General features: G+C 37.3%; 1 protein-coding gene across 1 annotated transcript; it reads left to right on the top strand.

The window, feature by feature from the left end:
- The first annotated feature begins 16 nt into the window (after positions 1-16).
- Gmppa (GDP-mannose pyrophosphorylase A) lies at positions 17-24,842 on the top strand. The gene is made up of 6 exons (XM_083139088.1): positions 17-180; positions 6,213-6,411; positions 9,494-9,877; positions 11,180-11,450; positions 21,873-22,137; positions 23,523-24,842. Exons 1-6 carry the CDS (start codon positions 141-143, stop codon positions 23,621-23,623), a joined length of 1,260 nt encoding a protein of 419 aa, XP_082995214.1. The 5' UTR covers positions 17-140; the 3' UTR covers positions 23,624-24,842.
- Positions 24,843-25,228: the final 386 nt, after the last annotated feature.

The raw sequence follows: 25,228 nt of genomic DNA, 5'->3' as shown, positions 1-25,228 counted from the left end.
TTAGCATATTAAAATTGATGTGGTTTTGTTTACAATACATTACGCGTAGCAGAAAGCAAGTTACGTTAGTTATACATGAAAATTGGTGACGTGTTTTGTTAGAAAATTAAAACCAAAGTAAAATACCGGTTTCTGTGAAAATGTTAAAGGCTGTTATATTAATTGGAGGCCCTCAGAAAGGTATATTTAACAACTGGCATTCCAATATATTTTTTTCCAACTGTTTATATTTATCTACTATGTACCAAATATAATAAATAATTAAAAAGTCTGAACGTATTGAAATTGTAGGTGACTAGGGGCCGTTGACCCACTGTACCTCCTCGAGGATTACGTCGATTTTGTTTTAATCGACAGATTTCAATGTTTTACGTAATATAAAAGTGATTCCAGCGTTAGGAAAGCACAAATAACGGAGATATTTGATCCTAACGTATGGTCCACGTAAGTTAAAACCTTCAATTTCGGACTACTTTCGCAGCTTTTAGTTAGTAAAAACTGTGGTAACAGTAGTATAAGTCGGAGACGGATTTCTTAAAATTTACAGGAGAAAAGACGAGAAAGTACTTACCGAATTGTGTTCTTGAGGACTTTCTGAAGCCGGAGATATTTTTTTTATAATCGTGCTACGTATTTTGCCTGTAAATAAGGTATTTTTCGTCAATCATGCATCTCCGTTGTGCGATAGCTCGCGCCGCCATTACCGTCGACTACGTGAATCAAATGTTCCGTGCGTTTGGTTATGTAACCCCCTCACAGTGTAGCAACCACGCGGAAGTTTGACAAGATGATGTGTGAGCGGGTTTTTTTTTCCAATAAAAGTTAAGACTCTAGTTTACGTCCTTTTCCTAAGGAATACATGTCATATATCGTTGGAAAGCTTATTTTATAAGGAATTCAACAACGTAAATCCCAAAGCGAGCAAAAATTTCATATCGAGAAAAACCGATGTTGTCCGGATATGCGCAATTGAACGTACTGAGGTATTTTTTAGATGCTGAAGCACATATTTAGGGGTGAAATGAGTGCTAATGGAACCTAACCTAACAGGCCTAACCTAACCTCGTAGGCATACCTCGACCCCGTGAATGGATAGTGGGGCTATCGTGAACAGAAAGTGTAAAAAGAAAAAGGTACTTACCCGAAGACATGCCGGGTGCCGCACCACGATCGCGCACCGCGAACGCAAAGAAGCAATCACCATGCAGATAAAGACGTAAAGTAGACTCTAGCCTCAATTTTCGCTTAAAAACCTTTTGTGAATAGTTTGTGCGGCATTTATCGGTTCATAAGTTTGGAAACACTGCACATCAGCTGACGATACTGCATATCAGCTGACGATAGACAACGTGAGTCAAGATTTGCCCGCCGAATTAGCAACGACCAATAAATGATTATAATGTTAAAAGTAACGTGTTTTTCTTGGAAAAAAAGTTATGGCCAGCTTGAAAAATCTTCCGCTATGCATATGAGGTAAGTAGCAATGATTTTTATTTGAAAACAACAGCTTTATGTGTCTCCGGCTTATACTACTGTTACCATGGTACCAGTTTCATATAGGCAAAACACATTTCACTCGTCCATTTCGTCATTTTTACATTCGTACTTACCTATTATGCATTGCGAAACATTATTTAAGGTGGGATTTTGTTCACTAAAATAATTGTAATATTTCACATTACGAGTATTTATTGTTCATTGCTTTTTCTCTTCCATTACATGCAATATGGCGGGCAAATCTTGACTAGCGTTGTCTATTATCTGTGGGTATGCAGTGTTTCAAAACATCTTAACCCAAAAATTCCTACATTCGTGTTACAGATTTTGTATTTTTTTCCAGGTTCCAAAAGCCCACGAACCATGCATGCATAGCCCCAAACACCATTCATGGATAGCCCCACAAACCATTCATAAATAACCCCAACGAACCATTCACAGCAAGGTTAGGTTCTGTTAGGTTAGGCAAATATAGTTAAAATAGTTACGTCATCGAACGCACAGAACATTTGGTTTACGAAGTCGAAGGTAATAGAGGCAAGAGCTTTTGTGTATCGCAGAGACATTAATGTCGAATAAGTACATGTTTTACCGGCCAAATAACGAAGGGAGAAAACACTTCCACGACCTTTCAAAAGTCTACAGAAACTAAGTTCTGTAAGTACTTTCTCCTGAAAAATTGAAGAAATGTGTTTTGCCTATATAAAACTGTTACCAAAATCTTCATGAACCATGCATAATATATCACTTTCTCCAGGGGGTACAGAGGGTCAAGGGTACCCATATGTTTCCAACCTGGCAGTGACCCTTTGTCAAGACAGCCTCACTTCCACATATTACACCCAGGATGGCATTTTGCAGACTATCGAGGCTCTGGTGCCTAGACACATGGCTAGGGACCACATTGTGTGCTGTCCAAATGTGTTTCTGATTGTCCATTTATTTCACTTTATCACCATTCATCCTCATCTTTGGAACTAGCCAAAAGTGGCAGAAACGCGAAGTGAAATAAATCATTCATTCAGTTTCCACCCTAGCCTTCCTGAGCATAACCATGCTGTTGGGAAAACAAATTAATTTCATTCTTCTTGTGGTATGTTGAAATCACTGTTTCTAATTTACACCGACACTTATGACTAGAGACCGGATGTTTAGGCACTAAAAACATATAAAATAGGCAGGCAAATAAGGACTTATAATTTTCAAAATAGGCATTAAAATACAAATAAGCAATAAAAAAAGGCAATGAAATTTAACTCAAAATAATGAAGATAGACATACAAAAAGAATTAGGTGTTTAAATAATATAGAAACATACCTGTACATTCTTTACAGTTGCTTAAAATAAACCAGGAGCTCATCATTAGAGACAGCAGTCCAATATTGTACTTAATAATTCACTGCAAACAGGAGTCAAGTCATCACAAAATTTTGCATTGTAGCCTGTATAATGGCTACACACAATAGTCTGACAAAAGAAATTGTTGGCTACTTCAAACCAGTATGCAAATTATTTAAATATACACTTTATCATTGCACACAGGGTTATTTCAGTTAAAAAAATTACACTATATATATTCCTTTACACTATATATTCCACACAGCAATTCGAACTAAGACTCTGTTTAAATGCATTTCAAGTTTGTACTGTACAGTTTGGCAGTCTGAATAAGAAGCACTAATTGCGGTTGCACATCACAATAAGGTATTTCTTCAGGTGATCAACCGACATGTTATGTCTGCAATCGGACAACACATTTTTTAGAATTGAAAAAGATCTTTCAACCTCCACAGATGTTACCGGAGCATACTTAAAGCACGCGAGAACATGTGGATCTAACTCAGTTTGTATATTTTCACCTTTCGGAACTTGTTGAATTGCCCTTAATTTGTCCAAGTCCTTATTAGCTGCAATAACTCGCTAACTGTTATTTTAAAATTTCTTGGAAGCATCGGAAACTATTCCTGGGAACAGGAAATTGTATGCACAGAGTTCAGTCATGTCCCAATTTTAAAGAAAATGCCTAAAATAGGCAATATCTGGCATTTATGAAATAATATAGGCAATATCGTATGAAATAGGCAAAATTAAATTGCCTTTAAATTAAGCTAATCCCTCTCCCCCCTGGCCTTCGCAACATTCGTTTTCATCATACCTCTAACAGGAAAGAATTGGCATTTTGCCTAACATCCGGTCTCTACTTATGACGAAAATGCACATTCTTCCTAAATTGGACACCTATTTCTTACAAACTAAAGCAAAGGCTATGAGAAAAAAAAGCTGCTAAAAAATAAGTTTACTTTCTGCATGTTGTGATTCAGAAAAATACCATTGTTGTATATTAAGTTTATAACTAAGCCGGATAATTATGCACTAAAAACATGTCTGGGCATGTATGTTCTTTGTGAGTGAACATGCCTTCATCATATGATCACTCATCCACATCTCTACAATTAGCCAAAAGTTGAAGAAAAGCGAAGTTAAATATACAAATGAATCATTCAAATCTAAAAATATGACATAAACCATTCAAAAAGTAAGATATATGCAACATCGGAAACATTGTATTACCAAAATTTCCATCCAATTTTTTTTTTTTTAAATAAATTTCTCAAGTCAGACAAACCAACAGAAATACAATATTTATTTAACATAATATTTTACATATTCCTGGTGCTTTTCCAATACATGATCATTGTAACAGTAACAATCAACAAATGTCTTTCAACTTTTCAAATATGAAACTTGTCCTGGCTGGGATTCAAAAACCAGGAACCTTGACTGGCATTGTAGCATTCTGTGCTACCACTCCACCATGGAGGTCGGCAGTCTTTCTACTTCACATGAAGTAATGCTGCATAGTTAAACTTGCACTTGTTATAGTTCTTTGTATTTCATGAGTCAAATCATCAAATAACATAAAATGAAACATAATGAAAGCCAATAAAATACATATTATTCAAAACACTTTTTTTTTGTAGTATTACATGATACTGGCCATTAAAATATATAAATTTCAAGGTAGATTTTGTAGCCTCATTCAGGGAACATGGTTTGCTTTTGAACATAGGAGATTCACTATATTAATTGTTGAGACCCATGTATCGAGACTACATAAGGATGAATAAACTCCTTCCATAATTCATTACATGAAATCACACCCTCTGCCATGTTTCCAGCAAGGTGGAGGCACATTTGTAACTGTAGTTCTAGTACTGATTAGTTCATGTAAGCATAAAGTGAATTTAAAACAAACTTTTGTCTTGTGAAAATGATCAGAGTTGGAGATATGTTCTGGAAGTGCAAAATTGTGTACTTTTTTAAAATTGCAGTAACATATCATTGTCAATTTTTGTATATGTATTGCGATAAGCATGTAAGATATGTTTAAAACTGTTTATGAATATGTGCATAATGTGAACATACACTTGCCGCAAAATGACTTCGGACCTCATAACAAAAGCACAGAAATTACATCTTTATTACAAGCTGGAGGCTGAGTCCCAGATTGTTGACTTGTTGATAAAAGCAAGAGACTTGGTAGGATTAATTGTTGTATCATTAAAGATATTTTCAGTCGAGTAGCCAATCGATATCTGCACTCCGATGGCCGCCATCTTGAAAATAATCCGCCATATTTGATATTTTTTGATTTGATATATCTCGGGAAAGGTGTCTCCTATCAACGTCTGGTTTTCTCAGAAATGTTCCAAATAGTGTAAACTTTCATAATAAATCAATAAATCTAATTTTGAAAAATAAAAAATAGAAGTGCTTCAGAAAAACTACAAAATATTTTATGAGAATAATTGCAAGTTGAAAGGCTTAACAATGATTCTTTTTTCAAAAATTATGTTGACTTGTTTGTAAATTGTATTTCTCTTAAAATGTTATTTAAGGTAAATTTATAAATCTAGAAAAAACAGGGGTTCAGTTCATCTAAAGATGAACACATCTTTATCACAGCCTCCGGCCTGTGAAAAAGATGTAATTTTTTCTGCTTTTGTTATGAGGTCCGAAGTCATTTTGCGGTGGGTGTATGTGATGATTCAGTGTAGGTAATTAGGGGGGGAGCTGTTGCCCCCGCTTTTGTCCCCGCACTATGCTAAACCTTATCTACAAAGGGAAATATACTGTCCTTGCCCCCACCAGTTTTGGTACCTTGCCCCTCCCCTCGATTTTGCAACCCAGTTGCCCACTGTGCTGATTGATAAACATGAAATTTGACTTCTTTTTGTGAATATCCTTAGAGATTATCAGCAACCACTAACATTACAAATTATCAAGATGTAAAGAGTAGCATAAAATTCATCATATTAATTGACCAAAAAGAAACATCATTTTTAAATCCCCACTTCAATAAGGTCACCAAACTTGTTAAAGACCAGGTATATTTTCAGGCTTGCAGCATTTCTTTTGCTACATGCTTGCTGCCGCTTGCCTGACCTGTTGTTTCAGCCAGATTTTCCATAATGACCTGTACTACTGATGTCAAATTGAATGTCATCCATTTTAAATACTATCCAAAAAATATGACAAAAGACCTTGTCAATTTGCCATACTTTTATTTTTGCAAGTAAAAAGAAGAACTTGTATCTTTTGTTCCATCCAGATTTGCCACACAATTATTGTAATTGTAATTATATCAAGAGTCATAATGGTAGATAAGGTACCAAAACTTTGATATTTTCACAATTCTTGTTTCTTTTTTTAGGGACCAGATTCAGACCCCTCTCATTGGATATTGCTAAACCATTGTTCCCAGTGGCTGGATTACCAATGATTCAACATCACATTGAGGCATGTACAAAGGTTCCAGAACTGAAGGAAGTGTTGTTGGTGGGTTATTACCCAGCCTCTGAACTATCGCAGTTTGTGTCAGATATGATGCAGGATTATAAAATTAATATCAGGTTAGTAACTGTAGCAATTATTTTTTTATAAATTTTCTTATACTTTATATCACACATGCTTCTCGTAAATTTAATATATGAAAATAAACACTACAAGGATACAGAAGGCCAGAACGCTTGAGTAAAAAATTAAGTAAGGTAATGCAGCCCAAAGAACATATCTAAGAGCTCAATTTTACATAGTGGAACAGGAAAATTGAATGTTCAATATGCATCTGTACGGCATGCCTTCATACATACAGAGTGCTCGGAAATTCCCGTTACAAGCTCCTAGGGCTAGTAGAGGGGACTGAGTAGACAATATTTGGAATAGGAACCCATGTCCGGAAACTACGTTTCCGTGCTACAACCAAGACAATGTGTCGGATGTGCCTATGTTGGTATGCAACCGGGTAGTCAGTACACAACGTCAGAAGATCACCTGATGGCACGTGACGTCTACCCTGCCTTGGTATCCTGCCTGGAGCCCCATTCACGTGCCTGTGTGTCTCCGATGAACATGGTTGAGTACACATTTGCAGAATACACGGACATGATCCTTGTGTATGGCGCAGCAGAAGGGAATGGAAAAGCAGCTCGTCGGCTGTATCAAGAGCGTTATCCACAACGTGCGACTCCATTGCATATTCTTTTGCCAACATTACGCAATGGCTCTGAGAACAAGGTACCTTCAACGCCAACAGGAAGGACTGTGGTGCTCCAAAGAGAAACCGCATGCCCGAATTGGAAGAGGCTGTACTGCACCACGTTGAATAGGACCCGTCAACAAGTACGCGAACAATTGAGCGTGAAATGGGTGTTTCTCGCAGCATCATGTGGAAGGTTCTGCATGAGCAACAACTACATCCTTACCACCACCAAGGCTTTAAGACCAGCCAATTTTGTACCACGAGTTAACTTCTGCACGTGGTTTCTGCACCGCTGCATCGACGAGCCTCAGTTTCCACGTTGAGTTCTGTTCACAGATGAATGTAAATTCACTAGGGAGTGTGTTCTCAATTCTTGAAATAGCCATATCTGGACAGATGAAGACCCTCATGCGACGAATGTCCGGAGATTCACAGATTTGCTATCAATGTGTGGGCAGGTATTCTGGATGGTCATGTGATCAGGCTGTATCTTCTTCCAGCCACGCTAACAGGTGCCACGTACTTGATCTTCCTACAGGAAGTATTGGCCCTGTTCTTGTATGCTGTGCCATTGAACGTCCATCAGGAACTATGGTTTCAGCACGATGGCGCACCACCTCACTTTACACCTGATGTTCGGAGACATCTTAACTGAAGATTCGGGCAAAGATGGATAGGCCGAGGTGGTCCAACTGCGTGGCCCCCACTATCGCCGGATTTAATGCCATTGGACAATTTCTTGTGAGGTCGTATGAAGAGTATGGTGTAGGAGATTCCTGTAGAGACAGAGGACGAACTGCTGGCACTAGTTATGGTCACTAAACAAGAGATTGACGGGACACCATGTGTGATGCAGCGAGTGTACCGGAACATGATTCGTCAATACAATGTGTGCAACGACGTTGGTGATGGTCACATTGAGCCACTGTTGTAGTTGAGCAGTGCCGTATGTGACACATCCAGTAAAAAAGACAGAAACAAATTGTTGCGTTCCTCTGTCGACACAGGTGTTGATCAATGAATAGTACGTTTCTTTTTTGTTCCCTTGGCATTGTTATAAAGTAAATTTGTTTGTATTATGGACTGAGTCACACGTCATTCACTTCTGTACCTTATGTAACACCTCATTTGACATGATTGTAATAAATGATTACACTTTAGGTCATCAGGTGATCTTCTGACGTCATGTACTGCCTACCTGGTTGCATACCAACACAGGCACGTCCGGCACATTGTCATTGTTACTCTTTCCGGATATGGGTTCCTATTCCAAATATTGTCTACTCAGTCCCCTCTACTAGCCCTAGGGGTTTGTAAGGGGAATTTCTGAGCACCCTGTGTACAGGATAAAAATTAACATCTTTTGAGCATCAAAACATAGCATCAAAACAAGGGATCGCCTCCCTGATGGCATAGTGCTAACATTGTCGTCCTGTAATCAAGGGGTCCCAGGTTCAATACCCAGTGGAGGCACATGACACAGTTTTTCGAATCCCACTTTAAACTGTAGGTCCAGTCCTGATTACCCTTTCTGTGCATAAAGTGGACATAAAACAACAAATCAAACAAACAAAACAAAACAAGGCCTCAATAAGCAAAATATTGTTCATTTTGATGTCTTCTACACTTTGTTAAAGTTGGTTGGTGTTGCACAGTGATACCCAATATTGACCAATAACAAGGCTGCCCACAGGATTTTTTCTCAGCGGGGTGAGTACAGTCATGTACAGTTTAAAGTGGGATTCGAAAAACTGTGTCATGTGCCTCCACTGGGTGCTTAAAGTGAGGGAAACTTGGAATGATGCTTTCCCCTAGTTAAGAGAATTCTCATAAAACATCCCCAGAATTAGGATAATTTGCATAGGCATTTAATCTGCTGTCTCTCACAGCACCCTCCATCAATGTTTTCACACTACAATTTCAAAATTTGAATTGTATGAAGTCTTTTCAGATATATCAGGAGGAGCCAAGTGCCCCGATGCCCCCCTCCCCCTTCCTCTGCAGGCACCTTTGACCAATAAACAACCTTCTGAAAATGGAGAGAGATATAGTCTCTGAAATATTGGAATAAATACATAAGTGTTAAGAAGTAAGAATGCTTAGGCCCAACTTTTTGAAGATTCAAATTCTTATATTTGATCCAGTGATGGCATCAGAGGAGGCAGATGTGGCCATATGTATCATTCCCCAGCAAAAAGACACCCTCGTTAAATAAGTGCTCTTCTAGTTTAAATATGCATTTTGGTAATTAGATATTGAATTCAAGATTCGTACGCACATCAAACGCAGGATTTGAGTTTGGGTTTAAATTTGGGTAGTTCAGATTCAAATGCTCATCTATAAACTCCTGTGTAGGATTAGCAACAAATTTACCACATGGTTCTGTCCTCACACAGAATAAATCTCCAGATTACTGACACCTAAGGTTCTGATTTTTTCTCTTTTCCTTGCAGGTATTTACAGGAATACACACCACTAGGTACTGCAGGGGGCATCTACCACTTCAGGGATCAAATTCGCAGTGGAAACCCTGAGGCCTTCTTTGTTCTAAATGGTGACGTGTGTGCCGATTTCCCACTGCTGGAAATGCTCAAGTTTCACCAGAATAAGCCTCATGGTTCCTTAATCACAATCATGGTTACAGAAGCCACAAGGCAGCAGTCCATGAACTATGGGTGCATCGTGGAAGACAGAGAAACATCTGAAGTTTTACATTATGTGGAGAAACCATCCACTTTTGTTTCAACACTGATAAACTGTGGAGTATACTTGTTCTCTGTTGATATATTCCAGACAATTGCTGCTGTGTTTAATAAGAAGCAGGAAGAGTTCTACAGGTAAGTTTCATGTTTTAAGTTCGTGCGAGAGTAGTATCTTGCAACATGATAGTTCTGATCTTTAGTTAAAATATGTGGACAGTGACTCCTGCTTATAGAAGAAACTGTGTCCAGAGGAAGGAACTGTGTCCACTGAAGGAAAAGGTTATGGGGGTAAGAACCTCTCCTTTTGGGCTTTATTTTTTTGATGCAGATGGGAGAATTGAGTTAATTTGTTCTTGTAATTTGGCCAAGACGAAGATGGAGGAATAATGTTGAGATGGACCTAAAGGAAATCGGTAAGGATGGAAAAGATTGGATTGATCTTACCCAGGATAGGAACAGGTGGAAGGCTTGTGTTGCCGCAGCCATAAACCGTCGGGTTTAAGAAGGCGAGAGAGTGAGTTGGTTAATTGCAATCAAAATTATATTTCAGTAGTCCGCCATGCTTTTCTCCTTTCTCCCATTAGAAAATTCCTGGCTGCACTTAGGGAAGTGTAGAAGTGTAACAGAAGGATTCATAACTTTTTATACATGGACAAAAATAAACTAATTTCAAATCAGTCATTTTGTTTACAAACTATGCTCTTTATGCAGTACACTTAATAATACAGTTACATCTCTCATGCTTGTGGTAAACTAGCTTGTTCTTTTTGTAAGTCACTCTTGCTGCCACTTTTGGCTTATGATGAGGATGAAAGGTGATAAGATTAAATTAATGTAGAGACACTCAAAAAATGCCAGGATTCACACCCTAATGTTATGTGTGTATGAGATCATGTGTCCAGCATTCAACATGCGTGGCCTCTGAACTAGTGCTAACGAATCTGGCATTAGATATGCACATAATTCTCGAATGCATTTCTTTAAATGATCCACATTCAATTCTTTACCAGGTATATCATGGCTCTTGCAAGTATAACATTATGATGACTGAGCTCTCGGGCGTGTGAAGGGCACCCCTTAAACAAAAACATGTCAGAATGGTTAAAAAGATAAATGAAAAGTTGTTTTTACATTATGTGCAGATAGGCTAATTGGAAGTGGACCTATGGTTTAAAGTGAAGTCTGAACCCACTGTGTAATGTGCATCCACTGGAGATTGACCCAGGGTCCCCTTGATTACAAGATGACAGCATTACCACTGTGCCGTCGGTTAGTTTTCTGAAGATTTAATGCATCCGTTTCTAGTGATGAATGTAGCCTCAATTTGTCAATATGTATGACTGCAGTTAATCATGATAATTTGACCTCTTTATGTCAAAATACATTATTTTTCTTCATTGAAAATTTCATAAAACTCACTTGTACCTTCCTTTTCAGCGAAGGATTTGACCTCAGCAACGACAAGGAAGCAATTAGGTTAGAGCAAGAGATTCTGATGCCATTAGCAGGAACAAAACAGGTGTTTTCCTTCTCCACCTCCAGATGGTGGTCACAGCTGAAGACAGCAGGCTCAGCTATCTATGCCAACAGGCACTACTTGGAACTATACAGGCAACAGCAGCCTGATAGATTGGCTTCAGAGCAGAAGTATCAGATAATTGGAGATGTGTATATACATCCTACAGCCAGCGTTCATGAAACTGCCGTGGTAAGATATTAAAGCATTCTGGTTTCAAAGGAACTTTTTAAATTGATACATCTTTGGTGCTATCATGAAGGACCACTTTAAAATATATATCAAAATCAACAGGTTTTTTGCAGTAAGAAGATGAAATATCCAGTAGAAAGTAATATACTGTAATGTGTTCATACAAACCAAATACAGTGGAACCCTGATTTTTCATTCTCCTGTTGTACATTTTCCTACAATATACATTCAATGTTGTTCACGGTCCTAGTAGAGCAAAATGCTATAAAATTTTCCTGAATTTTACGTTTTTCTGATCGGTCCCCTGAAAAACATAAAATCGAGGTTTCACTGTATTTCTAATCTAATCTGCACCCATGTTTCCCCCTCCAATTTTATATTAAATACAAAATGAGCAGCCTATGTACGTGCAAGTACAATATTTGTACTCAAGAAAAAAATATAAATAATGAATATGAATGACAAATGCATGTAAAAGTAGATTTAAACTTTCATTTTTCTTAGAAAGAAATAACTGTATATTCATAAATTTACTGACAAAACTAGGGTTGGAATTATACCTTTAGTGTTGTAAAAATATTTATTAAAGATTAAAAATTGTACACTCTGTAACAGGATATTTATATAAATATTAAATTAAAACTATTGTCAATTCTACAAACATGCCTAAATAAGCTGGTACCAATTAAATCTTGGTGCAGCTGAACAGTGCTTTTTCATCCTTGCACTTCTTCCTTTCCCTGATGATCATGACCGCCGTTAGGGGTGTGCGACGTGTGCTTGAGGGGCCTCACGCTTCCAAATCTGTTATTTGCTCATATTTTGTGCAAATCCAATTGCACTCGAATAGAAGGAAGAAAAACATAATTGTTGTGAAAAGAAAAATTGCATCATAACAAAGTTGTATTTCTGGTAATGGACAACTATGTCCCCTCTTGTCAAGCCACCAGTGAAAATTCGTCGACAAGGATCAATGACCCATTTGTGACTCCAACTTTCCCTTATTTCCTGCCTAATGTTCGATAGAGGACAGGCATCATTAAATGGTTATTCATCTGAAAACTGAGGCTCAACAAATTTGAGGGTGTGCCGCTTCGCGAAAAGACTGCATCAAAGCCTTGAAGGTCCGGGCTCTTTACTATATATATAATACAACCTCTCGTGTTTACAACCGCAGTGGCAAGATAAAACCATCTACCGAGTGTCTAATAAATACTCCATTAGTGCAAAGCACGTAACGCTCTTGTTTTCGAGAATAATGGGTAGGGGTGCGGATTTGTAGTCAGCAAAAACCTCTGATTGAAATAGGCACCCAAACGATTAAAAATGCATTTCTCTGTTTTCCTCTTTCCAGCAAAAAAAAATTAAAAAAAACAACATTATGGCCTCATCGTGGCAACGATGATGAATGGTGATTAGATTAAGTTAGGAGAATGATATGTTATATTAAAGAAATAAATTTAAGCGTACCTATTTGAAGAGGGCTCCCGCGAAGTCTACTGGTTAGCAGTCTAGATTTTGGTGTAAGTGTTCCTGGGTTCGATTCCCAGTATGAGCTCTCAAAATTTCGGTGTTAACCCAGCATCGTGAGAACAATTAAAGAGCTACTTGAAAAGAAGCAGTAGCGGGCTCCACTCTCGAAAGCCAGAAAATAGCAGCGATGGGATTCGATGCGCTCACCATGGGTCACCCAAAGAAAAGCTGACTGGCAGGCTGGGCCCCTAAGATGGCTCTTGCGCCATGGAGTATTTTGTAGCAGCATTACTGTGAAAAATTTCGAGATTAAAGATAAGTTCAGTTTTTTGCTTCACTCATATCATCCCATTTTTTGATTCCTACTATTCAAATATCTAATTCTCAAAAAGTGCACTCCCTCGAATCCTGACGTGGGCTTGGATGCTCCTTTGTGAGTGTCCCTTCTTCAATTCTATGTGAGCGGCATTCATGCTCACTGTTACGCTTTAACTAAAGAGGCAGAAAAGTTACCTAAAATAAGAAAAGTAGGCATTAATATAGATTGAGAACAGTCCCATTGCTGGCACAATCAATAATTTACCTGTAGAGTCATTCCATGCCAAATCAACACAGATATGTGCAATTTTTAACCTGACCATCTCCGATTTTCATGAAATTTGGGGAGTTGAAACTATGCATAGAACTTAGTAACTATGAAAATTTTTAGTCTCGTGCATCTTGTAATTGTTAAATTATTCAAGGTCAAAGTTTGCAGAAATTGCCTTTTTTGAGCCTGCTTAGCTATACTAAATGTGCTGTAACTCCGCTCCTATTTTGCCTAGGAAGCTCAAATAAAGCTTATTGTACAGGGAATTGAACAAGCTTTCCAGTGATATATAACAAGCCTACCTTTCGATAAAAATATAATTTTGTCACGTGACCTTGACTTTTGACCTTGAATATCTCAAAACATGTCATCACCAAAAATTGTGAAAAAAATATATTTGGTCCCTCATTCCATACTCTAAAACATATCAAAAAATCATTCTGGGACTGCAATGGGATCAGAAGATACAAAATAATATGTGTAACTATGTGACTGATAAAAGCCAGATTACATGAACTATGAAGAGTCAAATGTCCCTTAACACCCCCTACAAAATGTGAAGGAGTTATCCTGGGTATAATTGGTCATGAAAGAAATAGGTTAGGCACAGGGAGATCCCTAGCCGTATGTGTCAAACGCAGATCCGGCATATTGTTGACCGCTATATTGAATTCAACGCAAAAATTTCAAAGGAAAGGGGGTGATGTGATATATCAAATGAGGCTAGAATTTCACGAGAAATGAAGTGACGAAGGTTTATTCAACATACATTTAACCAGCAAAAATTTATTACTGCATGCTTGTAACCATTTTCTCCTTTTCGAGGTGTTAAAAACAAAGCATTGGAATGCTCCTAACGTGTTAGGTACTCATCGAGATCCCGCTGACATCTTGGGAGAGAAATAAGTATACGCACCACTGCATATGATTTTAATCAGCTACATTCACCAAATAGTTGAATAGTGAATAATATTGGGAAAAATATCTCCAACAATTACGTGACACTTCCTTTGGAATGAAAAATTCTTCAGTGACGAGGCAAATTTTTATGTTCACGTTAAATTAATAAAAATAATATGCAATACCTGTGATTTGCTCAGTCGAATAGTTGTTGCCGGTAAGCTAATTATGTGGTATAATGTATGGCGAACGGAAATGGTTGGTCCATATTCAACAACGGAACCTTAAATGGTGAGGGCTTCTTGGATTTGTTAAGTGAACAGGTTTTTTCACCCTTGCTTACGGGATATGGCACTTTTCGAGAGTTTTGAAACAGGACAGAGTGTGACCACACTATGTAGACATTTTCGCAATTTTTTCATGGTAATTTTCTAAGTAGATTGATGGGCACACGGGGATCTATTAAAAGGCCTGCACATTCCCCAGATCTAACATCTTAGGAGGAGTTTTTACCTTCAGAAACATTTGAAGAGAATGGTGCATGCACTAAAAGTCCCTGATATTGACCATCTGAGACAAGGCATAGTTGCTGCTTGCGATGTTGCACATGCTACATTACCAAATGTTCTATGCGAGAGTGAGAGACGTCAACGAGTGTGCTCACAGGAACATTGACAACATTATAATGTGCATATATCGTACGTGAAAGCTATGTGTATAACTTTTTCCTGGCGTAAGATACGTTGGAAAATCCTTCGTCACTTCATTTCTCGTGAAATTCTAGCCTCATTTGATATATCACATCACCCCCTTTCCTTTGAAATTTTTGCGTTGAATTCAATATGGCGGTCAACAATATGCCGGATCTGCGTTTGACACACACGGCTAGGGATCTCCCTGTGCCTAACCTATTTCTTTCATGACCAATTATACCCAGGATAACTCCTTCACATTTTGTAGGGGGTGTTAAGGGACATTTGACTCTTCATAGTTCATGTAATCTGGCTTTTATCAGTCACATAGTTACACATATTATTTTGTATCTTCTGATCCCATTGCAGTCCCAGAATGATTGTTTGATATGTTTTAGAGTATGGAATGAGGGACCAAATATATTTTTTTCACGATTTTTGGTGATGACATGTTTTGAGATAATCAAGGTCAAAAGTCAAGGTCATGTGACAAAATTATATTTTTATCCAAAGGTAGGCTTGTTATATATCACTGGAAAGCTTGTTCAATTCCCTGTACAATAAGCTTTATTTAAGCTTCCTAGGCAAAATAGGGGCGGAGTTACAGCAGATTTAGTATTGCTAAGCGGGCTCAAAAAAGGCAATTTATGCTAACTTTGACCTTGAATAATTTAACAATTACAAGGCCCACGTAACTAAAAATTTCCATAGTTACTAAGTTCCATGCATAGTTTCAATTCCCCAAATTTCATGAAAATCGGAGATGCTCAGGTCAAAGGCTGTGTTGATTTCGCATGGAATGACTCTGTAACTTTTATGCACTGAAATGTGACAGTATTTAAGCAAACCTCAGTTTAAAAGAATTCATTTTCATTGTGTTTTCATTTTAGCTTTTCTGCATGTATAATAATTTCCCAATTTTTTAGGCAAGTAATTTGCCACACAGGATTGGCGTCAATCTTTTGTCACTTATTTGGAGATATTCCAAGCACTTCAGATTGTAAATAGTGCTTGTAAAAAAATGAATGGCAAATTTAGAATTTGCCACGCCAAATTTGTCTTCTCATAATTTTTTGAAACTCCTTGTCGGAAGGAAACATCGAAAACAATATCAGTTTTTTAATATTGCATTTTACTGTTCTTGATGACAGTATTTATGTCTCAAACATAGATATGAAATGAGAATCCTACAAAAATAAATCATAAGGAACACACGAATACAACAACAAAAATTACACAAGGTTATTTCACTTTTCAATCAGGGGTGTACTGTGTTCTCTTCCATGGACTTCCTTCCCTCTGACGTCAAACTTTACAACTTCATCCATTTTCAAAAAGGGGCTTCAGAAACAGGCCTCTCAAGGCAAGAGGTGTGCAGGTCAAAGGACCTCAGGTCAGCATATTGCCCCCACAGTTGAAATGAAAGTAAAGATCTGGAGATATGAGTACTTTATTCTTATTGCCTCTCAAACCCTCCCAGGAAAGGGAGCTTTCCAGATTTTGCCAGATATTACAACCATGCCGAAGTATCAACAAATTTCAAGTCATTCTTGTTTGACACAGTACTGCATGCGGGTGTGTAGAATTGCGATTATAAGAATGTCTAGGGAATGAGACAAGTTTTGTAAATTTGAATCTGGATTCCAAAAGGCTAAAAAAATTAAAAAAGGAAAAAAGGATGCATTTTTAAAAAGTCAGAAGGTGCCTTCGAGAAAATCTTGCTGTCTGTGAATACAGTTTATTTATTTATTTATTATCTCAATAGGGTTACAATTAAGTCATGCAACATTTCATTTAGAACAATATTAATTACAAATAATGACTTGATGCCCTATGCGGTAAAAAATATACAAAAGCTACATCTATGGAAAATTAGATGAATTTACATGAGTATACAGTATAAAGTGTTCTATAGTAGCAATGAAATAAAGAAAGTTTGAGAGTTATACACATTTAGAAGAAAGGAAAATGTAAGGGTGTGTGGGTTTGGGTATGAGTGTATGTAAAATTAATGTTCGAAGCACATGGATGAAAATTTTAAAACATGTGTTTGGCGGGAATGGTGGTGGCAGTAAGGGGGGGGGGGGTGAAGCACTGAAAATAATGTTACTGGAGTTAGAATTTATATGCATGGGAACATAGAAGATGACAGAACTGCGCTTTGCTGGTACTTAGTTTGAACTTCGTCGGGAGTGAATTCCAGGTTACCGCTGCTAGGTACGAGAAGGACTTCTGGCCAAATCTGGTTTTGTTATACCTGCCGCAAAATTAGTTTTGTATTGAGAGCTGAAGGAACACGCGTCACGGTGTTGCCATATCATGCGGTACGGTACGCAGTGCAGCCATCTGACGTTGTGTCGCAGAAAACGTGTTATGAAAAGGAACAACAATGATGAATGCGTTATTGTTTTCTCTCTTCATTTCCATTACCCTTACAACATGAATGAATTAACGAAACGAGCATTGTTTACAGGTTACCTTTTCAATCCATTCTGAAAATACTGAATATATACACTTGCAATAACCATTTCGTTCCGAAGTCGCCGTTAAAGTCTGCCCATCTTTCAATTAGATCGCAACTGAATTGCAGGAAGTCCAGTTGGTGGGGCGTCTGACTTTCACACGGGAGACCCGCAGTGGTTTGTGGAACTTTTTCAAATATCCCAAACAGCTCCAGGGTCGACTCAGCCCAAGTGAGTACCTGGGGTAAAGGCAGTTGGTGAACCACATCACCTCCATATGGCCTAGGTTGACGTCGAGAATGTGTGGAGCCCTATCTCCACATCCCCATATGCCTCCACACCTTACTTTATTTTGCGTCCATTAAGTTTTTTGTATGAGAATCCTATAGATTTTATGACTGTCCTTAAAGATGTTTCCCCACCTTGAAAAAGTCCCGAATCTTTCAACGAAACGTGCAGTTTCCCAACAGTGGATGATCTTTCCTTCTAATAAGAGTAAATATGGCAACAAATAGCATCTTGCTGAAAGGTATCTAAATTTGACACACGTTTGCTGATATTCTTCTTCTTTCCTGGGGTTTCCAGTTTTGAAGCCTCGCATTTATTTATTTCTACCACATTATATTTTACATGCCGACAGCAGCAGCAGTCCTGTCCAGGACGTTATTTACAGAAATGATTGGACTCCCATTGTTTTCTCTTGCTCAAATTATTTGTGCTCAGAACGAACCATCTCCCGCGTTTGGCCTTTGAGAGGAATTCCTTTTTCTTTTAGTGCATGGCCTCTTTGGTACATTGTCATCTCGAGTATTGTCTCCTGTGCTTGACATTCTTCACACAAGCACACGATACGCTCAAGCAGAACACAGACAATTATGTACAAAAAAAATAACACACTAAAACAACATGCTATATACAACAAAGAATACTCTAAATTCAGTAAACACTAAACAAACGGACCGGTTAAAATATCACAGCAACGCAACACAACTAACAAAGACGTCCTCTCCCAACAACATGAAAACTGATCGCAGGAAGAATCACCCGATAAGCGGCAACCCCGAGATAAATGTTTTCTGTTGCTAGGTAACCAGGGCTTGGGTGAAGCACTGGGAAGATTTTGATTGGCTCGCATGCCAGCAACCCACCCTCCCGCAGTGACGTAGACCCGCTTTCTTCATGTGCTTCACAAGCGTCAATACCAAACTAATTTTGCGGCAGGTATAGGTTTGGGGATTACTAGGTCTCTATGTAAGGATGATCTGGTGTTTCGGGTACTGAACTCGGAGCGGAGCTTAATCCTATGATGCAATGGAGATGATTTGTTATGTATACTATGGAATACCTTATTCAGGTAGAGGGCCTCCCCGATGGCGCAGTGGTAGCATCTTCGCCTTGTAATCAAGGGGTCCCGGGTTCGATATCCGGTGGAGGCACAAGTGGTTCGGATCCCACTTTAAACTGTAGGTCCAGTCCCGATTAGCCTTACTGTGCATAAAGTGGACTTAAAACAACAAATCAACCAACTTATTCAGGTAGATGTAAATTTCACCGCGATAGACGAAAATAATGTAGATGCACTTGACATCAAGTATTTTAGTGTTAGTGATGATGGTGGTGTTACGGAGTGTGTTCGCGATGTAGTCCAAGTTGTGTGTACCAGTGGCGGCGGTGACCTTAAATGTAGTTCGTCTGTGAACCAGGTGCCAAATGTGGGAACTAATTGCGAGGAGGAGTACGTTTCATGTTCATCTTCTGAGTCTGGTGACAGATCGCCTCTGCTTTTAGATCCAGGTGAGTGGATGCCAGTTTTAAACAGTTCCGAATTTGATTCAATCATTCAAAAGAACCCTATTCACATCAAATTATGATTACCCAATAAATGGTGATAATAGACATTTTTCACCTGGACATTACAAGCATGTTATGCAAAATGGGGAACGGTCGACAGAAGGTGGTTGGTGTACTTGAAGAGGAAATATAAGATTTTCTGTTTTTGTTGTAGGCTGTTTGCGAAGAAGGGTGGGGGCATGCTGGCAAATGAAGGCTGCGATGATTGAAGGCATTTAAGCTATCTACTACAAAATCATGAAATATCAGAAAGTCAAATTCAATTCCTTAAAAAATGGACTGAATGTGAATTTAGACTGCAGAAAAACATAACTATATTGATGAGCAACAGGGACTTGATTTCACAGGAAAATCAGCACTAGCGTGACGTCTTCAAACGAGTACTGTATGTCCTTAAGTATTTGGCAGAGCATAATCTTGCATTACGGGGCCTGGGGCATAAAATATTTGCGTGAAGTATTATATATTTATTTTCAATTTTTGTTCCTTAGTCTGAAGCCAGGTGTCCTACAAAATCATAATGTAAACACTATTACATGTTCATTTCGTTTTCATTCTGATGTACGTCGTTGCCTTATAATCAACCCGGGATGGGTTTGATAGCAGGTGGAGGCAAATGGCACAGTTCGGATCCCACTTTAAACTGTAGGTCCAGTCCCGGTAAGCCTATCTGGGCATAAAGTGAACTTAAAACAACAAATCCACTACTCAATCAATCCCATGTACCCCTAGTACATATTTAATTGCAAAAACGGGAATGTTCAATATCATATTGTTACTTTAACTAAAAAAGTGGAAATATTTAATCATATCCAATAATATAATTGTTTTCTTTGCTATTCATTGAATTTTGACACTGTAGTGAATTTGCATTGTTTCCATAAAATAATAGTTTCATATCATATTTCTCATATTTCATTGTATAAGTAAACAAACAATATATGTTAAGTATTTTTGATACAAATATTTGGAACACTATCTTTATATAGTAGCTACTTTGTTTATGATTTCAGTAATTTTGGATATGTTTAAGTATGTCAAAATAAGATACGAATGCAGGGTATGTCAGATTAGTTACTTAATTGGAAGCACCAGCATCCTATAAACTCGTAAAAAAAAACTCACACAAACTATTATTTTTATCTAGCGCAGTGTCCCCTGGGTGAGCACCCAAGTTGCCACCCCCTGGGGCTGGATCTTGATGTCATGAATCATGATCCCTTTTCCATATTTAGTGTGTTTTTTGGCAGAAAAAATACATAACAACAATGGTAAATTTACAATACATGGCTGCGAACACACAGGAAAACTTTTTTTTTCTAGGGCTTGTATCCCTAAAACAAGGTGGAGGCACATAGTGGTTCGGATCCCACTTTAAACTGTAGGCCCAGTCTCGATTAGCCTTACTGTGCATAAAGTGGACTTAAAACACCAAATAAATCAATCAATCAATCAGCAGTCATTAAGAAAAGCTAGTTGCCAAATTTTAATTTTTATTAGTGCTAAACCACGATACTGTAAATGCACGCTCATGCTTAAAAATAAGTAATAATTACACTATTGTAATAACCAGGTTGGCGCTAGAGAAGAATTATATGAGAAACGGATGTTATCGATATTTTAACATTACATAACACAAAGCCCTCATGGATATAGTTCGCACAGGGCCTCGCGTTCCCTAACGGCAGCCCTGCTGATGATGAAGTTGACTGCTGGTGGCTGATGAAACATTGGAGGTTTTATCTTCTGTATTGTCTTGGTTTTATGACTATGGTTAAGGGTTTTAGGTGCTAGTGTGTTGCATCAATGAAAATAATATTTTTGTATGAACTAAATGTTTGCCAATGTCTATTGCATAGATATACCAAAAGTTATAAATTTTTGTTTAATAGTTTATCATTATCAGTAGTAGTCATCTAAGTTTGAGTTTTGTTTGACATTTTGTTTTAAGTCCACCTTATGCACAGATAGGCTAATCGGGACTCGACCTACAGTGTAAAGTGGATTCCAAACCACTAGGTACCTTCACCAGGTATTGAACTTGGGGCCTCTTGATTACAAGGTATGTTGTTACCACTATGCCATCAGGAAGGCCCTAAGTTTGAAATCACAGGACCAACAGTATTGGAAAACTGACGTGATATGTCGTCATGAAATACTCAAACCAGCAATGTTTCATATATTATTAGATCAACAGCGTTTTGTGACTATGGTATTTTTTTATGACAGGTTTGTTTCTCATAAGTTTTCGTAATTCTGTCAATACAATATACTGTAAAATTTGTCACAAGACAATATCTGTCCTCTACAATAAAATTATAGAAAAAATTATAATTGATTAAGATCTACCATATTTTGATCCAATGTGAACCAATGTGCATTCCAATTCTTATCAAGAAGGACCTTAGAACTTGGCAGTGAATTTCTTTCTTTAACCGACTGTGTTTCTTTTCAGTTGGGTCCTAACGTTAGTATTGGACACAATGCAGTGGTTGGGCCTGGCGTGAGGATAAGAGAATCTATCATCCTTGCAGGTGCACACATTCAGGACCATAGCATCATATTGTACAGCATTGTAGGCTGCAATAGTGTCATAGGAGCATGGACTCGAGTAGAAGGCACCCCATGCGATCCTAACCCTAACAAGCCATTTGCAAAAATGGAAAACGTCCCACTCTTCAATGCTGAAGGAAAATTAAATCCATCCATTACCATTCTTGGTAAGTGTTCAACAGACAAACATTTTGAAATTTATTAACATTCCTTATGACTTCTCAAGCTGGAAGTCTTTAGAAATGAAGGGAAATTAATGAAATTATATAAATTTGAGTGTAAAATTTGAAATCTAAATGTTCAAGAAAATGTATTTTTCATTGTATACTTTACACACAATAAATTCTTGATACATAATATTATTATTGCTCTCTTCCTTGCATTCAGTTGTGTTCTGTAACATGGTCTAAAAAAGCTGTCAGTAATACTTTCAGTCAGTGTCCGAGCTTATCTAGTGATCATCCGCTGTCATCAGTTTCATTTTATCGTTCATCATTGTCATGATTAGCTTAATGAGGCAGAAATGTGATGTAAATTAAAAGAAATACTATCCATCAGTGATGAAGCAACTTAGAATTAGTTCACTAATTTCAATGCTACTTGTAATGATGAGTGATTCTGAAGAAGTAAGTGCATTTGGTTCACACGAAGATTCCAGCTCCAGTAAAGGGCATCTGGAATGAGGAGCAGGAGAGGGAAAAATTGAGTGTGAATGTCAGGTGAAACTTACATATTTTATACCTGAGTTTTGATTTCAATTGATGACAATACATTGAATTAATTACTATAAAAGCATGATATAATTACAAGTAAGACTATTCTCTGTGTGACAAGAATTTTGATCCGTCACTTTTGGGGTGAATAGAATGAGGGTATGTTGACCCTTGAACCAATCAAGGAAGATGCATTACCATGGATATGATTTTATTGTTGTTTTGTACATCATTGTCAGATTTAACAGTGTAAATGACTTTGCAATTGTGGGTGGGCAAATTTTTGGAATGCCTCTGGTCGTCTTGGTTCAAATGCGAGGGGAGAGCAGATGTTGACCGACAAATTTTACGAAACAAGATTTGATATTTTTTGAGGTCGCATTGTTTTGGGAAATCCTACAGATATACACTTTTTATTATATCTATCTATATACATTTAATTCCATTGAAAGTTAGAATATCTACAGTCCTGATGAGTTACTAAATGTGAAAGTGATGGACAGTAATTTGCAATATTCATTTCACTTTGCACAATGTTCACAGCAGATCTAGCATCCCAAGGCAATTTAGTGTAATTATCTAACATTTCTGTTCTAAGAGTCCTGTGACTGACTTTTGTATGTAATGAATTCTCAGTGAATCTGCCAAGCCTATATCTTTAGACAGATACATATGACTGTAGAATTACTCCATCAGAAACTGTATGAAACAAGGTGCCTTGCAGATTTATTGTATTAAAAGCCACTTATGTGCGTCAGACTTTAGATGTAAGGAGGGCGGGCTGTGGCTGCAAGACTATAAATAAAAATAATAAACTATTATTATTATTATTATTGCAGGCTGCAGTGTAATGGTTCCAGCGGAAGTGATCCTGTTAAATTCTATAGTTCTCCCATACAAAGAACTATCAAGAAGTTTCAAAAATGAAATTATATTGTAGTGTTTGTGAAATATTGCTGCAAAATGTGCCTTACTGTGCCACTATGGTAAAGGACCAAAAACAACATATTACTATTAATGTCATTATTTATATGTGCGTGTGTGTTTTCCTGAATTCTAACACAACAGTGTCAAGACTGCATCTTCAGTTGCACAAAGAATATATGATAGCCACAGCATTGTACAGAAAGTGTCAATTATTGTACATGATATGAGTGTATTCTCTAAGTGACATTCGTATTTTGATGAATGTATGTGTTCTTACTTTATTCAGTACCCTGTGCATTGATTAAAATACTGGCTTCAGTGACACAAGGTTGAAGCTTTAGTAGGTAATAGGTAAGTACTTCTCCCAGACTTTCTAGACCAGATTCAAAATTTTCATCCCTAGTTATCAAGACAGGCTTTTCCATGTCTTCCAGTAATGTCATGAAGAAACATAACATTCATTTCAAAACATTATTCTAAGGATGCAGCATCACAAATGCCTGGTTTTCATTGTTCAGTATTTTATATCATGCTCTATTACCTCAATTTTACACTTTGTATGATAATATGAACTAATATAAAATGGCAAACATTATACAGAACCCAAATGATACATGAACGCATTAATCACTGTATGCAACCCAATGCTTTTTTAGACAAGAGAACTATGTATTGAAAGTGTCATTAACTAAGTGGCATGATCTTAGAATCCAATTTCAGACTCTTTATGGATTTATTTGAAGTGTTCCATACGTTTGTTGAAAGAAGGTATTGGATTTGGTCTCTGTTAATATTTTAAAAATGCAGGTAGCCAGTTTTGTTGTGTTACGATGGCAATCAAATGTTTTCTGGTCCTAAATATTTTTAGAGTTACTTTTTTGTTCTTGCGTGATACATATTCCTTTTAATTATCTTTTGCTTCTGTATTTATATTTTAAGCTCTTATTTATTTTTTTATTTTTTTTGCTGTGTGCTACTTGTGTGAGAAAAGCATACATTTTTATCTCTAAAGGGAGGGTTTTTTCAGTATTCTTAATGGCATTTTGCTAGTCCTTTCTTTCAGTTTAATTTGCACATCTTCAATTTATATTAAAGTATGTGTGGCAAATATTGCAAGTACAAAGATGAAACCACCAGTGCCAATGATTCTATATATGAAGTTTAACAATTGTTGCTAAATGTACTTATAATTTGTACATAATTTGCCTTGTATTTTGGCATTAAAGTGAATTGAAAGAAGCATGGTGTGTAGTTATAAATGTCATTTCTGACTTACTGATGACGATGAAAGATGAAAATATGACTACAAAAGTCTCGAGGTAACCTACATGGAAAATTATACTGGTTAAAAACAGCTAAGTCGTCGTATTTATTTTCTTTTCCTCATGAAAGACCAAACTCAATATGAACTACAAATCCAGGTAAATGCCAAGACTTACAGTCATATTTTCATCAACTTAATGTATCTTGAAGTATGAAATTTTAAATCCCTTATCTGACAAATTATTGAATTGAAAATTATACATACTGCTACACTTCATGTAGATAAATTAAGAACCATGGAGTATAAAACATCTAGATGAGGATTAGTCCAAAACGTGCCATATAAAAATTTTAC

The sequence above is a fragment of the Lepisma saccharinum genome, chromosome 1, assembly GCF_977018435.1.
Source record: "Lepisma saccharinum chromosome 1, izLepSacc3.1, whole genome shotgun sequence".
In the NCBI taxonomy this organism is placed as follows: Eukaryota; Metazoa; Arthropoda; class Insecta; order Zygentoma; family Lepismatidae; genus Lepisma; species Lepisma saccharinum.
Note: the sequence above shows the minus strand (reverse complement) of the source record. Positions and strands in the feature narration are given on the sequence as shown.

What these genes read in the sequence shown, in the direction of transcription:
- Gmppa (XM_083139088.1), top strand. Translation starts at nt 141, where the DNA reads ATGTTAAAGGCTGTTATATTAATTGGAGGCCCTCAGAAAG. An exon ending in GATTATAAAATTAATATCAG is followed by an intron (nt 6,412 to 9,493) that starts GTTAGTAACTGT and finishes TTTTCCTTGCAG; the next exon opens with GTATTTACAGGAATACACAC. An exon ending in AAGCAGGAAGAGTTCTACAG is followed by an intron (nt 9,878 to 11,179) that starts GTAAGTTTCATG and finishes CTTCCTTTTCAG; the next exon opens with CGAAGGATTTGACCTCAGCA.